This window comes from Diplotaxodon limnothrissa, linkage group LG20 (assembly GCF_057381915.1).
Source record: "Diplotaxodon limnothrissa isolate DT_005_m linkage group LG20, D_limnothrissa_male_GT1.1, whole genome shotgun sequence".
Lineage (NCBI taxonomy): Eukaryota > Metazoa > Chordata > Actinopteri > Cichliformes > Cichlidae > Diplotaxodon > Diplotaxodon limnothrissa.
In genome coordinates this window covers 18,710,528-18,727,814 of record NC_140615.1, presented here as the reverse complement: position 1 = coordinate 18,727,814, position 17,287 = coordinate 18,710,528, and the positions used below count along the sequence as shown (strand labels likewise).

General features: G+C 37.9%; 1 protein-coding gene and 1 long non-coding RNA gene across 2 annotated transcripts; both read right to left on the bottom strand.

Annotated features, from left to right (window-relative positions):
- Positions 1-1,449: 1,449 nt before the first annotated feature.
- pofut1 (protein O-fucosyltransferase 1) lies at positions 1,450-6,374 on the bottom strand. Its single transcript, XM_085344791.1, has 7 exons — positions 6,236-6,374; positions 5,329-5,450; positions 4,843-5,025; positions 4,560-4,672; positions 4,260-4,452; positions 2,316-2,558; positions 1,450-1,644 (listed from the first exon to the last, which is right to left on the bottom strand). Exons 1-7 carry the CDS (start codon positions 6,372-6,374, stop codon positions 1,450-1,452), a joined length of 1,188 nt encoding a protein of 395 aa, XP_085200917.1.
- Positions 6,375-13,031: 6,657 nt separating this feature from the next.
- LOC146610781 (uncharacterized) lies at positions 13,032-16,738 on the bottom strand. The gene is made up of 3 exons (XR_014905017.1): positions 16,649-16,738; positions 14,398-14,481; positions 13,032-14,189 (listed from the first exon to the last, which is right to left on the bottom strand). It is a non-coding gene; the product is annotated as an uncharacterized LOC146610781 (long non-coding RNA).
- Between the last annotated feature and the right edge of the window lie 549 nt (positions 16,739-17,287).

Sequence of the window (17,287 nt, the reverse complement as noted above, 5' to 3'; positions counted from 1 at the left end):
TAGATTTCCTCTCTGAGCCTGGTTCTGCTTGAATTTCCTTCCTGTTAAAATTGAGTTTTTCCTTCCTACTGTCACCAAGTGCTTGTATATTGGGCATCTTCTGATTATTGAGGATTCTTCTTAATACTATTGTTACCCTAAAACACCACAATGTGACTTTTTGTGAATTGGTGCAATATAATTAAAACTGAACTTAATGGTGCAAGTAGGATATAGTTAAGATATATTTTGTAATTATGTGAAAGCATAGTATATTACACTGAAGAATACACAAAATGTACAACTTAAAAGTAACTTTATTCAGCTGTGAATAAAAAAATATCCAAGCTCACATTATGAAAAATACTTATAAAGGCCCCACATGCTTAGCCTGTTCACTGATTTGACAAACTGATTCAAAGCTAAGCTTCCAGAGGGAAGTAAACAGGCTGCTGGTCCTTCAGAAAAAAAGTGTGCATGACTTTATTGATTAAAAAAAAGACATGAAAAACATTTGACTTCAAAATCATTGCGTTTACCAGCTTAACATACATCGTCACATGTATGCACATCTAAATTCCCTTAAACATCAACAAAATTACAACTTTCAGTGCAGGTGTTCACATATGGATTTTGGTCCTGAGACCTTTAAACTGAGAGGTAATGTCTCCTCTTCCCCTCTCTCGAACTGGTATATACAGCAGGCTCAGTTACTGTGATCTCCATGTTATGGAAGTTATAGAGGAAGGAAAGGAAAGAGCAGCAGAGCGTCACTGCTGAGTGTGCATTCACTCTTTTACAGTTTGTTGAAGGCAGTACCTAAAGGAAATGTTAGGGAAGTGGCGTGTTTTCCTCAGGAAAGGAAAACTGGCTTCAGTATGGGGAACCAAAAAAGGTTGATGCACAAACATGAAAGGGAACAAAGACATTAGATCACTTGATGCTTGCTGTCTAATAACTTTTTTTCTGACTAAATGTAAAAATGGGGAGGGGGTTCTGCTTATACTTTTAAGCCATGTTCAGCTGCCAACCCCTGTTGGTTGAAACCCTGAACATTCTGTTGATTATCCCATAGATGCAGAGCCTAAAAACTGGTATTTCAGACAGTCCTTACAGTATACATTTATGCCTCCTCATTGCAGTATAGGTTCCACTTGTGTACCACAAACAGCTCAGAGTGAATGTGTGGCTGACTGATGAACACTGTTAAAACATCTGCTAATTTAACAGTTTTTTACTCCCTAAAAAACTGTATTTGCATTATAATAGCGTTTATTTAAATAGTGTTTCCTGATAGCAGCACTCTCCATGTTTTAACACACATAACCCATTCTGAAAGTAGACATGCGTGTAGCCTTAATTTATAATCTTACTGGACACATTGTGAACCATTGTGTGAGATTTGAACACTCTCTCGCCTCCTCATGACATGTAATTAGAATCAGTGTTCAGAGGACGAACGCCTGACAATCAGAGCTCTTCTTTGGCATTTGATTTCCCCGGCTTGTCCATACCGAAGAAGGAGGAGGGAAGGCTGCGGACGTCCCGCTCTCTCTTCACAAAGGCAGAGAAGGAGGAAACGCAGTTGCCAATGAAGTGGTCAGACTGGCCTAAGATGTACAAGTCCATCTGGGCAAAGTCTGGCTGAAGACTCACCACTTTCACCTGCAGAGGTCACAGTGGAAACCACAAATTAGACGGGCTTTCCTTCAGGTCTCGCTCCAGATCTTCGGGTCTTAAAGCAGGGAATTCCTCCTCTTAGAGGTACAAAAATTGTAGCTTTTATGTATCACTTTATGGTGGAAATGTCTTTACTACAAAAAAGAAAAATACAAAATTGAAGTATAATGGAGTAAGGTCACATGCAGCTTTCAAATATTTTATCGTCCTATAGATTACATATGTAAAAAAATGAGTAGCTTTATGATGCGTTCCATTTGAAGTCAGAATATCCAGTCCCCAGTCTGAATTAACAACTGGAACACCACCTCAGCAGCCACACCAACCCCGACTTCACAATTCAAGATGGTGGCATGAACGTAATCAGCTGTGAGATACTGAAGCTGGGATCTGACTATCTGACTTCTAAGGTAAATGGAGTATGAAATTAGCTCCTCCCTTTAAACCAGCATTTTCTAACTGGCTGCCCCTCATAAACGGCATGTGGGTGAAGCTTCTGGGCTCACAGCCAGCCAGATTATTTTTAGTGACTCTGTAAAGAGTTTGAAAGGTTCTTAAGTTCTCACAAACCTCCCAGCCCCTCAAGTTAGCATTAAGGACAAAGATGCCAAAACAAGCTTATGACAGACTTATGAATTCTCCACACAAGAACCCACCTTGCCTTTGAAGAGCTTTTCAATGTCCTGACTGTGCGATTCAGAGTCTGTGGCGATGTAGACAGAACGGGCGTTGGTCTTCTTTACCCACAGCTTGACAGCCCCACGAATCTCAGTTAGGTCAGGGAGACACATGGCCATAGTGAGGGGCAGGGCTTTTTGACGGTTATACCCGACGCACTGAGGGGAGGCCATGAAATGAGGTCCTGCATCGCCATTCTTCAGCAGTTTGCAGGCATTTTGCTAGAAAAGGAGACAAAGATTAAAAAGTTAGAATATAAACTGTACAGACTATAAGGTTTGACTGTTCCCTCACAATATATGGATACAATGAGCCAAAGGGGAAAAAAATGAATACAAATATTTCATTTATCGACCTCATTTGTGTCCTTGTTTCATTTCCGCATAGTTTCTTTTATGGGCTTGCTCCTCCTCTGTTGTCAGCAATGTTCCCTATAATTTTTGATGTGTCTGAGCGAACACACAAACTCCCTGAGACCCCGTTGGACCACTGTGACCAACAGCAGACGTGTGCACTGTTTTCACGCCAGTATCGAATCCATCCAAGTTACATGGTTTATTAAAATAATCAAATTACAGCATTTACATTTATGTTATACTACTTTTAATTAACTGCTTTAGCCCACTTACAATGAAAATTAAAAAAAATCTTGTTCGTGACCTGTGTAGTATGTTAAGTAAAAATAACTTGAACTCCAATTTGGAAAACAACACACTTTCTTTCTTTTTTTCTTTTCTTTTTTTTATAAAGCTCTGACTTGTATTATGAGTATGAGTCTGGGAGACTGGGCATCTGGGACAGAGTCCTGTAACTCTCTGTCTGCAAAATACAGTATATAATGACCAATGTTGGGCAATTAATTATATAGTTACTTCTTCAAAAAAGTAACTGAGTTATGCAAACAAAGGTTTTTGCAGCTGTTTACCTAAAAATGCAGCCAAGGCATTTTTTAAAATAAACATTTCAAACTATTTACAGAACAATCAGCTGTTCTGCATCAAATTTGATGCCACACAAATTATTTGTGCCATTCCAAAAAATAATTTCTGTCCACTATGAGATAAAGGAGAACAACAGCCTGATACCTGCAGGCCTGACAACAGGAGATGTATCACTCCTGTAACACCTCATTGTTCTGACACACACAACAAAACTATTGACTACATTACACACTAACTACACAAGATTTGCGCTAAACATCTCAAATCTCTCACATCTCAAAACGCCGCCGTCACTCCTAAAACTTCCCCCCCTTCCTAAACAACTAGAGGGAACATTGGTTGTCAGTAGATTTTAGTCAGTCATCACTGAGCCTTGCCTTCCTTCTCTCACCCTGGTTGGGGTGAGAGAAGATGGCCCCGCCCCTCCCTGAGCCGGGTTCTGCCGGAGGTTTCTTCCTGTTAAAAGGGAGTTTTTCCTTCCCACTGTCACCAAAGACCTTGCTCATAGGGGTCATGTGACTGTTGGGTTTTTCTCTGTATCTATTATTGTAGAATCTACTGTACAATATAAAGTGCCTTGAGGCGACTGTTGTTGTGATTTGGCGCTATATAAATAAAATTGAATTGAGCCTCAATGATGCACTGAATGAATATTCATTTACTGCTATGAACAAACCCAGATTGGGACTGAAACGGATAACCATTCACACTGACATTCATACCTATGGCCAATTTAGCTCTCTCATGAAAAACAGACTGTGCAGAGACACTTGGACCATCACAGGTATGTCTGTGATGCAGCACATGAATTCACCCAGAAGCCCACCCAACCTTCTGTTTGCAAGTGCTAGCCAATTAAGAGATCTGTGGCTCTGAAGGAAAAGGAGCTAAAACAACTCACTTTTTCAGACTGAGGGGCTGCACATAAGAGAGCATGTGAATAAAACCCTCTGTGTCCAGGGCTTGTCAAGCTTATCTCACCCAGTCTATGCCAATCCTCAGATGGATGCCAACATATGGCCTGGTCAGCAAGGTGGCAATGTGCTCTTCTCCCTCCTTCACCATCTTGTCTGACCAAACTATATAGCGCTGCAGGCCCACATGCTCTTCTATCACTGGAAACTGAGCTGGAGCCCCAGGCATGGCCAGGACAGGGTGCTCAAAGGGAGGAAACCTAACCCAAGAGCATGAAACAGTGGAATAGTGAATGAGGTAGGTTTTTTTTAATGTTTTATGTCACCTTTAATAATTCTGTGTATACCTGCACTGACATGTACTCACTTCTTCATCCACTGAGGTTGGTGATAGGCACTGAAGGAAATCCCACCAAATAAGACAGACTTGTCAAAGTCCACACCGGCATAGTCCCAGAATGGCCCAAATGGGTTCCCATCCTGAAAAAATAAATCGGGATAATCTGGCCATATTAGAATGTTCAAACAGGAGCTTCTGATCAATATACAATATATAATCTGTGGACTGTCCGTGGACCGCCAGAGGGCAGCATTTCACCTGTGGCTAATCACATTAAGCCAGATAAGGTTTCTTTTAGATTCTAATTCACCTTCATTGGGCAGGACTTCTTGTCCTTACTCCGATGGGCCGCCGTCTCAAAGCAGTAGGCATTCCTCTGTCCTGAAGGCCAGTATTTGGGGGCTAGCTTCTCCATGAAGTCCTCCAAGCTGATCACACGGTGGTAGGCAGACAAAGCCTCCAGCACGAAGAACTCGCTGTAGGGAACATGGACCTGAACAGAATACATAAGAGTGGAATAAAACAACACAGCCACCTTAAGACTTGGTGTGTAATAGCTTTAACAAAATCACATTTGTGTTAGACAGATATGCTCTAGCTATTTATGTATATTTTTGACAAGTACCTGCTACTAAAGCTTAGGGCTGCAGTGCATGTGTGAAAAATAGCTTTATGTCATTTGTTCTGATATACAGCGTGTGACCAGTACCTCTGATACTTCCCAAAGGGATACTAAAAGTACACCACACAGTACACTTAACAACAGCTTTGCTCTCACCTTGCTGCCTGGACTTACATTGGTGTAGGGGTGTGTGTGATGGCGGTACACTATCCAGGGAGGGACTGCCAGGGTTCGGTTCAACATCTTTGCAAAGGCCAGAGATCCTAGGAAGTGGTCAGCCTGGTTTCCAAAGCGACCTGAATAACATGCATAATGTGCATAAAGTTGCACTTATCTATCAGTGTAAACTTTGTGCTCCTTCACATGGCATGTGTGACATACATTTACTACAAGGAAGTTCGTTGTTTAAACAAGTTAACGAGGCATGAAAACATAACTACATTATAGTCATTTCATTGCAATGGATGGCCAAAAGCTAGGAAAACTACGAAAATGTCTGTAAGCCGCTGTTATGAGTATATATACATACACACACTTTTACATTCTTAATATCTGTTCTAAATTTACTAAATCTTATTGTTGGTAAGCAACAGCAGGTCACGGCATCGCTGTCTCGTAAGTGCATTAATGGAAGGGAAGCGTGTAGTAGAAAACTAATTTTAGAACAGATCATGCTTAATCAGCTGACAAATTTTACGGAGATGCCAACTTGTGTTTTTGCGTACAGCTCTTCTGTTAATTTTTGCAATGTCCTTGATTTAAGTAAGTTTCTTACTTCATTAGTAGTAGGAATGATTAGTATTTCTTATTTCATTCGCTCTAAGGGCTGAAAGCGCCCCTCCTGTCTGAGCATACAAAGACATATATTTTAGCTGCTCAAATGTTCTCCAAGTTCAGCGTTTATTTTTATAAGGTCCTCTCTACTCAGCTTCACTGTAAAAACACTACCTCCGAAATAACAAGCACCCCCTGGGACAGCTCCTGGCTCTGTGAACTCATACATGGGCATGAAAAACTTTTGAACTCGCTAACTGTGTTACTCCGGCAGAATGAGCGCATGTAGCTACAAAGAATGATTTACCCATGCACGGGCAGTACAAAACGTAGCCATTCGCATCCCACTGCAGCTCTTCGGCAAAGGTTCGACAAGTTTGGAGTAGAAGTGATAAGAATAAACATTTTAGTGAAAGACCGTCAATGTTCTGTTGTTTAACCGCCATTGTGCTTCATGTCACATCCCACAATTCCTTGGGTTTCTTTCAATAGTTCAACTCAAACTTTGCTGCCACCTACTGCACTGGTGCTAAAGTGCACTCCTGGTAAAATCTTTGGTCTTTATCGAACAAAATGGGTGTATATCCAAGTAGAAAAGAAATACGAAGATAATAAAATATCAGGTAGCTATTCCTCGCAGTTTGACATTTTAGGGATTTGAAACAGTGAAACTTTTTGTCAGATTAAAGATGTTTAACTACATATTTAACCCCATTTAGTATAAGGAAAGGGATTTCAACAATACATCTCAGTTTTCCTGTATGATGCAGAAATGCTGCTGTAGAAATGCCCAGATGTAATTCACAATAATTAACAGAAAATGTATTTTTTTCATTGTAAAAAATAAAAATTTCTGTGAAAAAACAGGAACTTACCTGTGTTTTAATTATTATTGTTTATCTATTACTTAATTACTTTGGAAAGGGAGGGGGGGGGGGATTTCTTTGGAAATGGGGGCCAGAATCAGCTTGGCCTTATGTTTGGCGCCCAGGTTCTAAAGAATTAACTCTTACTTACTAAATAAGCAACAGTAGAACCGATTTAAACATAAGCAATAGAGCCAATTTTGTACATTATTGCATCTAACTATTATTTTCTTTATGAATGACATTGGTGATTGTCTTCACATTCAGTTTTTAAAGATCAAAAAACCTGCTCTAAAACCTGAGCTACAGCCACCCACAGCCACCCACTGTAGCTCAGGTGGTAGAGCAGGTCATCCACTGATTGGAAGGTTGGTGGTTCGATTCCTGGCTTCCCCTAGTTTACTTGGGCAAGATACTAATTACTCTCCGATGCAGCCATGTGAATGTTAGCTATGAAGCACTTAGAACGATGTGCTTGTGCGAATGGGTGAATGCACAAGTTTCGTAAAGCGCTTTGAATGCTCAGATGAGTAGAAAAGCGCTGTATAAGCCCCAGTCCATTTACCATCAACTGAACTGAAGCAGCACCTTCACAAAACAGTCCAAACTTCAAAATGATTAAAAAAAGTAAAATGACTCAAATCTGAACCAAATAGAAGATCCTTTCAGTTGCACAAGGGTTTGCCACAGCAGTTAGCTCTGCACATTTGATTTGATAGTTTTGTGATTTATTCAACTGTTTTATCTAAAATTTGGAATAACTAAGATGTTGCAGTGAATATGAACAAAATGTTTGTCGTGTTTGAAAAGGATGAAGACAAAACTGTTTAGTTGGCATACTTGTTGGTCTGCTGGGATTTTTACAACAATCACCTCAGAGAATGGTGTGGAAAAACAGAAAATATCAAGTGGGTGGCAGTTTTCTGGGTTAAAAATGCCTTCTACTCTGACCCATAATGGCCAGAGTGCCTTGAGCTGGTAGGAAGGCAGCAGTAGCTGAAATAACCATTTGCTTCAATCAAGGTATGCAGAAGATTATCTCTGAACACACCTTGAAGCAGATGGGCTACAGTGGCAAAAGATCACACCTGGTGCCACTCCTATCAGCTAAGAAGAGGAAACTGAAGATTCAAAACTTAAAAAATCCAACTGTGTTCATACAGGACTCTTTTGCTTAAAGCTAGCAGCTAACTGAGATTTTGAGGGAATACAGGAAATAACATTGCAGTTACATTCTAAACCATCTTATATGCAGAAAATGCAAATACAAAATGATGCTTGAATAATGAATGATTTATTTTCATCAGGGTGAAGTGTAGCCCATTTCTATCTAAACTGAGACATCAGCCATATTCCCAAAATGAATATCTGAGAAGTCGTATCACTTTTTAACCATGTGTTAAACAAAAAGTGTTAATTTACGTTTTGCAATTGTCCATGAGAAAAACAGTACCTCTAGCTCCTAGCCTGCTGTTAACCACAGCTGATGCACCTGAAAGCATTTATTTACACAACTGTAAATTGCTCTGCTCCAAATCATTGTTGCGGTAGAGGGTTTCATAAATATTGCCTTATTCTCCACAGGTTTGTTCTCCAAAGGGGGTTCTCCAAAATCCTTTTTTTTTGGCATCAACTTGACCTGATGTGTTTGAAGAAAAGAAATGCCAAATCCCAAAGAATATCATACTCTCGAGCATGGAGGTGGAAACATTATGCTTTGAGACTAAAGCTGAATTTTTCATTCATAATGTGTACAAGTTGGTCATTGGGTGAGCGGTGGTGGCTTTTAACAACTAGAATGGCTCTGTTTGTTTAGAACCTCCTATTTTATTTACAGTTCTGTGCCCTATCAAAGTTATACATTGTATATATTGTAATGTTTTTATGTAAAATGTCTATAAATCATAGTCTGGTTTTAACAGATTTTGGATTAAACATAGTCAAAATTCTGTTAGTGCAGTGCTGGCTGAAAACAGTGATTATATAGACAGAACATTATCTTTATATACAGTGCATGGTTGAAGTAAACAGTGGATGTACAGTAATCATACAGGAATAGCATTAACTAACTGTAGAACTAACCCTTTAAAAATGAACAACGCTGGGTGTCAGCACATATTTTGAGTTAGGAAGAAAATCATGGGTTTAAAGCATACAATAAGCGTTTGCTACTTCTCTTTTGATCATTCCTGCAGACTGACAAAGAAGGGGGTCACACAGAGTTCACAGTATGAGAAAAGAAATATTGCATTAGTCCTTGCTGCTTTGCCTGAGATTCCCAGGTGTAAATCAGATGGAGCCAATCAATGCTACATCCAGTGATAAAGACTCAGATGGGAGAAGGGGCAGCACTCCCAGAGTGTTGTCATTATGTGTTCGTCATTAGAGGTTCACATGTGTGCTCAACATGCCCAGACCAAGTGTACTGGGTAGGCATGACAACATGTGGCCTGGGTGCGGTCTCAAACTTTTGTTACTTTTATTTAGATGATTCTCTGCCAGCCTGCCTTGTTTGACCGAATCAACCGATAATTGCTTAAATATGTCACAATAAAGAGATTGTTATGCACAGCTAAGCGGCTGAGCGACACAACTGGAATGATCTGCATATAGTTTGTTTTTTATAATTACTCCAAGGACAACTAAACATGTACATCTACATAAAACAGCTAAAACAGTAGACAGACTATATATTTTTAAATTATAACCAAAGTCCAGAACTTTTTTTGTGAGTTTCACACGAAAAGGACTCTGAGGTTTTCTAGTTGGGCTTTCAGGGATTCTTAATCCCTTTGCATCCTCCAGGTCAGCCAACCCGTTCTAACGATTCTCTCTTTGTACTCAATCACTCTCGTTTTTCTTTTCTCTGATGCTCAACAGCTGGCTGCTCTTTCCCTCTTTTCCTGTGTCGTTCTTGATGTCTGCTCCTCCCCCATCCCTTGAACACACACTGTTTCTCATTGTTACAGATGACAGCGAAGATAACAATACAAAGAACCACAACTCACTGCCGGAGTTTGAGAAAAAGACAAAAAGTTGGTGAGACAGGGAGAGAGAGCGTGAGACTTCCTTGAGGTGACAGGATCACAACAATCAAACAAACATAAAAATGTTCACCTAACTTTTTTTGCATTTTAGTTTTTGTGCAGCTCTTCCTCACTATCCAAGGTTTTATCAGTTTCATTTCCTTTTTCGACTCTTCAAGCTGCAGAGGAAGAAGCTTTCAGTTAGTAGTATTCAGTATTAGAACATCTACACATGCATACATGCCACTTATGTTTCCCCATTTGTCTGCTATGTTTTTAACTTCTTTCATATTCTACACTGTTTGTGGCCTTTCACAAGAGGGAAATAAGGTAGTCAACCTCAAAACAACCCTCCTCCTGTTGACCTTTATGTGTTGTTCCTGACAACCCAGCTTTCAGTTCAGCTGAAATCTGTATGGTGTGCTGTCATTTTACAGATCTAGCATGCAGAGCTGTCACATGTTAAACAGGTTTTTCTGACAAATTTGTCCACGTAGAAGAAAAGAGTGTCAATAATAAAAGCTTTTTTGTTTGTTTATGTGTTTTTAAATATAATAAAACTCCATGTTGTAACTATGGAGGTGAAGAAAAAAACACACCTCTTCAAAGGCATCGCGTTACACACACCAGTTGTCCATGAACTATCTGAGGTATGTTTTTTGTCCGGGTGAATACTCTGTGAACAAACAGAATAGAAACAGTCCTATTTTCTTTCTTCAGTGAGTTTTAAGATGCAAAAGTTAATGCCTAAACCTGAGAAAGAGTTTTTCCAACCCATTCCTCTGTGATAAAGGCATTAAGTAAAACTGGTAATGAACTTGGAAAACATTTAAAACAACAGATGCACCTAAAAAAACTTTACCCTACTCAGCCTGGAATGGCTAGGTGCTCTTATTGTAGCTAGACATAGTAAATATATCTTGACACACCTTGACATAGAAGAGAGCCAAGTTAAACTTTGGAGAAGATATAGAGTTCGACTAAACAGGGGATGTGGAAAAGAGTTTAACTGAACCTACCCAGTGGAACTATTATAGAGGAAATGGAAATCCTGCAGGTGATGCTACAAGAGAGCTTAGTATCAGCAAGCTGAGAGAAATTTTACTGTGATGGACTACTCCAATGTTGCTCAAGACAAGAAAAATTACTTGGAAAAACCAATGAAATCCATGCTGTAAGAGGACTTGTCTGCTGTGAAAACGGCAAGCCTGACAAGTTCTGGAAACCAAGTATTTTTAAAGTAATTTTAAAGTAATTTTGATTATAAAGATTTAACTTTTAAGTGTCATTTCAAGTATTAAAGATTGCTCCAAACCTCTGATTTAAAAAAAACATTTTTTTTAAAACTTAATTTACCTGCATTTTAACCAGATTTTCATATTTAGTTTTACTTTTGACTTCACCTACAATTTCATTCTGGTTTTCAAGATTTATTTAAATTTAAAAGTAGTAGAAAATGGGTCAAATTTAATAACTGTTTACTGTTGATTTTCTTTAGTTTCCAGCTGCTGTAGGTCCATCTATTAGAAGCAGTTTGCTTTAGTGATATAGAGAAAAATTAAGAGAAACCTGTTTCACCTTCAAGGTTTTCTTGTATTTAGGGATGTTAAGCTTTGTGTGTGTTTTATCTTATTTTATTTTGGTCTGTTGGTTCCTCTCAGTAATCTGCTGTAGCTACACGTAGACTGAATGTAACAAAAAGCAACACACAAAGTATCAAAACTGATGTTAGGAGATTTATCTTATTAATGAAATTGGAAAAAGCCAAACTATCTCTTTAAAGTCTATTCTAAAGTTTGCAGCATTAAAGCTATTAATGATAAGAAATATTTCTCACTTGACAGATTTATTTAAATTTAAACGTGGACATGCCAAAACAAACAAAAATGCAATATCTACCTCTAGAAAATGTTAGTAATACATGCTAATAATAATTTACTGACATGGATAAAAACTGAATGCACTAGAAAGGTTTAGACTAGTGAAAAGGTTAGATTTGAAAACAAACTAAAGTAAAATTAAAACACATGAGAAATATCTTTGTCAGTTTGATTGAATTTGTTAACACAACAGAAGACTTTAGTGCATGTTTGAGACATGTCTGTACGTCATAAAGGCTTAAAAATACCACTACTGTCATAACAAGCGCTGAGACTGTTAATCATGAAACTAATAACAACTAAACAAAAATCAACATTTGAAACAATATATTTTAAACCTTTAAAACTGTAAATGCTAAAAGCCCCTCTTCAAATGAAGCTGGACTAAAACACTAAAACACTAAAAAAGTAGTAATAGGGTAATAGTACTGCGCTACTATTAGTAGTTATAGCAGCACAGTAGCATATATATATATATATATATATATATATATATATATATATATATATATATATATATATATATATATATATATATATATATATATATATATATATATATATATATATATAGAGAGAGAGAGAGAGAGAGAGAGAGAGATAGATAGATAGATAGATAGATAGATAGATAGATAGATTAACAAACTTTATTTTTCTGTTTAAACACAAATATCCCATTTGCCCTAGTGTGTCTGAGTGGCATACATGAAGACTGTAACATAAGACTTTGGTTGTTCCCACAATAACGGACATTAATGAAAGGTAAGTAGATAATTAAACTAATTAAGCTAAGCCATCTGAACATCTGGATAAAGCTACAAGTGATTCTAAAACCTTTTAAATGGTTCAGAATGTTTTTTGTACCGGTTTTGTAAACTTATAACTGATACTCACATTACTGTGCTTTTAAACAGCAAATGTGTAGGCAGGTGCTCTGACTTGCAAGCCTTTGAACCTGGATATGCAGTATGTTCCTTTCACTTCCTGTTTGATTAAGTTATGCACCAAAACTACTTGATTCTCAGTATTGCCAAGAATACTGACAAATGTACAGGGTACGCCAGAAGTGACAATATTTAATTCATACAATAATTATCACATAAATATAACATTATTTACATTACTTCATTTTTAACAGTGTAGTAAATATAAACACTTTCCCTCAGAGTTTCTCACAGTGCTTATTTCAACATGTTACTATGTGAAACAGACTTTTATTTATAAGTGCAGTGACTTGGAAGACAGACAGAACTTGACAGTATCTTTCTACTATTCATTTCTTCTTATTTCATTATTATTGGCTTTATTTATATAGTTATTCATCTTGCCTTTCTTATTTTTTCATTCTCTTTCACAAATTTTTACCTCTGGGCTTACTAAAACTGTGCACACCTACAAACACTCCCTCAAGCACATTATCAGATACACTTATTCTGTTCAATAAGTGTTGTTTTTGTCCTGTTTTTGCATATAAAGCAAAAAAAATAAATCATTTCATGACTGAGTATTTTCATTAACTATTAATTTAAAACTCTTTTTTAAAATAATTTTTGGGGCAGAGTGCCTTCATGATGTAACTGATGACTGTGTAACTGGACAGCTCTGCAGCTCCACCCATCTACCTTATCAACCTCCTGCAGAACTCTGATGTTTGCTCTCTGTGACTTGACACCCCACCTCATCGCAGAGAACTTCTGCCCAGAAATTATCACACACCAAATGCTCAGTGGTTACATCATGCAGATGTATCGTCTCTGTCTAGCTTTCAGTCGAATGCTCAGCCATTTCTGTGTAGCTGGACGGGACAATGATGTCCTGGTGGTTCCCCACCATCCCTCCTAAGCTGTTTATCACCCATCCCCACTAATGTAAACCGCCCATCTGTTTTAAACAAAACACATAAAAACACACATAGTCATTTCCCACTGTGCCAGACCCTGAAAGAAGAGATTGCTGGGTATTCTGGTGGCAAGCAAATCCACTCCAGATGTGAACAAATTGTCCCCCTTACTAATTGCTATTGTGCTTGCTGATGCTGATTTTGGATCTCTTTGGTTTGTGTAGATGGGTGTGTGAGTGCTTGCCACAATACGTTAAGTTTAGAGGTGCATGTGTACTTACAGAGGAGCTTGAGCGTGCGTCTATATGAAGCTGACGGTGTTAAAGTAATAGCTGTGAAGTAAAGCGTGCTAAAGGAAGGAGGTAAATCAAGATGACACTGCAAGATCAGTTGGAGAACAGAACACTGGTATACCCTGCCATAAACAGAGCCACATGTTTCTTCCCAGAGCCTGATGAAGGCTTTATTTAAGGGAGCCCATTGCTTTCTTCTGTCCTGTCATCAGAACTTCTCAAAGGAAACTTCTGGCTTCCTCGTCCCTCACAGTGCATCTAATCAGGACTGATTAGGTGTGTGGTAGCCAGAAACATGCAGGGGAGTGGTGGCTGCTGCTGTGCATGTGAGGGCTTTTCCTGCATGGTCTACAGGGCTGAGAAAAAGACAGAGGAATCAGAGGATGTCATGTTGTGGCATTTCATAGGTTAGTAAAAATTGCTCCACAGATGTAAATAACAGCCCACCACGCAACAACTGCAATCAACCTGACTGCGGTTGCAGCAAACCACACTGTAATCCAAATAAACAAACAAAGGCATAATGAAAGAAATCTCACTGTTTATGCCAGGAAATTGCCTCACCTCATCCATCTTCAGACCTTCTGTTTCTCTATCATCTATTCTTGTCCAGTTTCTGTTTGCTTTATAGGATCCTAACAGAAGAAGCTGCAGGGGGAAAAACAACCAAAGCGGTTACATCAGATCCCACCAAAGGCAGCGTGGTCAGCTGAATTTAGTCATACATTAGTCGTACCACAGGTAAAATCTGTAATGTATAATCTTTGTGAAAGTACAACTGATGGTAGCAAAATATACAGCTGATGTCAAAGAAAGTCCTACAGCCCAGTCTGCAAAAAGTTCACAAACACAGAATGCAGTTAATCTGTTAATTTTGTATATAATGAAAATAAATGTGCAAAGACGACGCAAACTGCTTATGAGAAATATCCTTTTTTATTTTGACGCCAGAAACACATTTCAGAAAAAGCTACAACAGTGGCATGGTGTGTTGCCTCATTTTTGTTTTTGGGTTGTCTTTTTGTTTCAATACAGTGGTGTGCTGTCACCTGACAACAAGATGGTTCCTGATTCAAACCCTTGTTGGTGCTCTTATGAGTGCAGGCGCTCCCTGTGCCTACATGAGGTTTCCTCCTGTTAGTCTGACACATGCTCGTTAGAGACGTTGCTGATTCTGAATTGGCCGTGAATGTGAAGCTGAGAAAATGCTTATATGTGTGTTTAGTTAAAATGTCATCTGAAGCGTTTTGCTCAGTAAGACTGCAAATGTACTAAAAAATACAAGTGCATTACTTTGTTAGGGTTTTTCTGGGGTCTTTTAATGTTACTACACATGGTGAAGTCTACCAGCTGTTCATGTTTTACATCGAGATGTTGTTCTTTAATTGTTAAACTATTTGCTTATGAGATTTTTTTGTGTAATGAACCTTTGCTACTTTTAACTTAAAGAAGACCCAACCTCTTTAGGACATTCTTTTTCTACCAAATCACATGTTAATAACCTGTTTGAATATCCTAGTGGTTATTAAGTAACCTATAGGTTCTTGAAGTGATCTTTAAAGCATCAGTTTTCCTGGGTTTTCACCACCTTTTTTAAAATCCTTTTTGCTGGAATTAAATCCAAAATTAACATTTTTTCCTAAATTTTATATATTTAAAGATTCAGTTTGATTTAATGTTTATTTACATTTTTAAACAGATCAATTTTTTAAGACACCTGCTCCTTAAGTGGTTAAAGTAAAGAAAATAGGGCCCTCTTAAAATGGCACTAATTAGTTTTAAGTCACAAGTGCTTGAACTCCAGCTGAAGTGCCTAATTCCCACAAATATTTATCAGACTAAGGCAATTTTAATTAACAGCCTGGTTGGAAAATCCTTGAATATTCTGAGAATATTACCTAGAGTGTAGTATTTGTAGTTTTTGGGAGATAAAAAATTCTCACAACTTCCCTACCTCATGACCAGCGGCCCTTGGCCTTTGAGGGTTTAAATTGTCCAAAAATGGAAGATTTTCCTAGTTTTTTACATTCAAAGCATTAAAACCATTATTATATCCACAGATAATTTCTACAACTGTAGCATCAGGTTAAAGAGAATTCTTCATTAAACAAACTTTAATGAAGAATTATGTACTTTCTTTTGGCATTCAAAAGAAAGTACATAATTTCATCCAAAGTACATACTTGTCATTGCTTTTGGACAGTTTCAAATTGTTACACTTGGTATTCAGAGATTAATTCATGGAACGTCTAGGCTTAATTTAAGAATAAAAATGTCCAATATGAATAGAAAAAAATGGGTATAAAAATGCAATTATTTCCTTCCTTATGTTATTTATAACTTCCTTATTTGTCTATTTTTAAATCTGAGCTTTCTATGTTTGTCTGAATATTTTATTAGTATCAGTTGCTTAATTGTTTTAATAATGAAAAAATCTTTAAAATAATTATACAAATGTGGTTTTATTGAATATGCGTTTGTTCTATTAATTGTTGTGAGAAATTTTAATTCCTACAGATCTTGTGTTCACAGACCTGCTTTTATTTGTCTAACAGTTAAATATTTAACTGCCCCCCCCCCCCCCCCCCAAATAAAAGTCTGCTTGAATACAAAAAACCGACCTGACTTTTTAAAGTAAACTTTGAAAAACAAAAAACAAAACAAACAAACGAACAGAAAACAAAACATCTCAACACTATTCGTGTTTAAAGAGGTTTTTAGCCTGTCTGTTTTACATAAACGAGTCTGCGACGTCAGGTACAGATATCCGGTCCGATCCAGTGGAGTAACATTTAGGTCCGAGACAACAACTTACAATATAGGCTTATTATAAGCAGCTTCTTCTTTAAAAAACGGGAAAAAAAAGTGGTTCGGGAAACAAAAAGCATCATCATCGTCATCATCATTTCCGCAAGCTCTTTCCAGCACACCGTTGTAGTAGGTACGTCTATTGTAGTTGTGCAGCACAGCAGCCCCGAACAACAAACACTTTCTGCCCCGCTCCCCTTTATTGAACAAGCCGAAAGGCTTTTGATGCTTTCATGTTCTGTCGGAAATTTTTCAATTTAGACTAATTGCCCATGAAAATCCGAATAACAGGATAAGTGCATTCTGCATGGTGATGTATTTTTTATTTTAATTGTTCACTGGCCAGTCAGCACCTAAATGCAAGATTTTGAATCATGTGTTTCTGTTTAATAAAAGCATTTTGCACTTCAACATGATGCAAAGGCTTCGGAATAAGTTGAATCATTTATGCAATTCAAAAATTACACAAATATATGTATTGATCTTTAAAAACAGTATTTTATTTTTTGTATGAAAATAGAACATAAGAACTTAAATGCCGCATTATTGAAGACACCCCTTCTCATTTCACTCACTCCGGCGCTGTGCACAAACACGTTCACCCTGCGGGCTCGGCGGTGGGACCGTTGGCAGCCTGTGGAGGGGC

What these genes read in the sequence shown, in the direction of transcription:
- pofut1 (XM_085344791.1), bottom strand. Translation starts at nt 6,374, where the DNA reads ATGGCGGTTAAACAACAGAACATTGACGGTCTTTCACTAAAATGTTTA. An exon ending in CAACCTCAGTGGATGAAGAA is followed by an intron (nt 4,453 to 4,559) that starts GTGAGTACATGT and finishes CTCTTGGGTTAG; the next exon opens with GTTTCCTCCCTTTGAGCACC. An exon ending in AAAAGCTCTTCAAAGGCAAG is followed by an intron (nt 1,645 to 2,315) that starts GTGGGTTCTTGT and finishes TGACCTCTGCAG; the next exon opens with GTGAAAGTGGTGAGTCTTCA.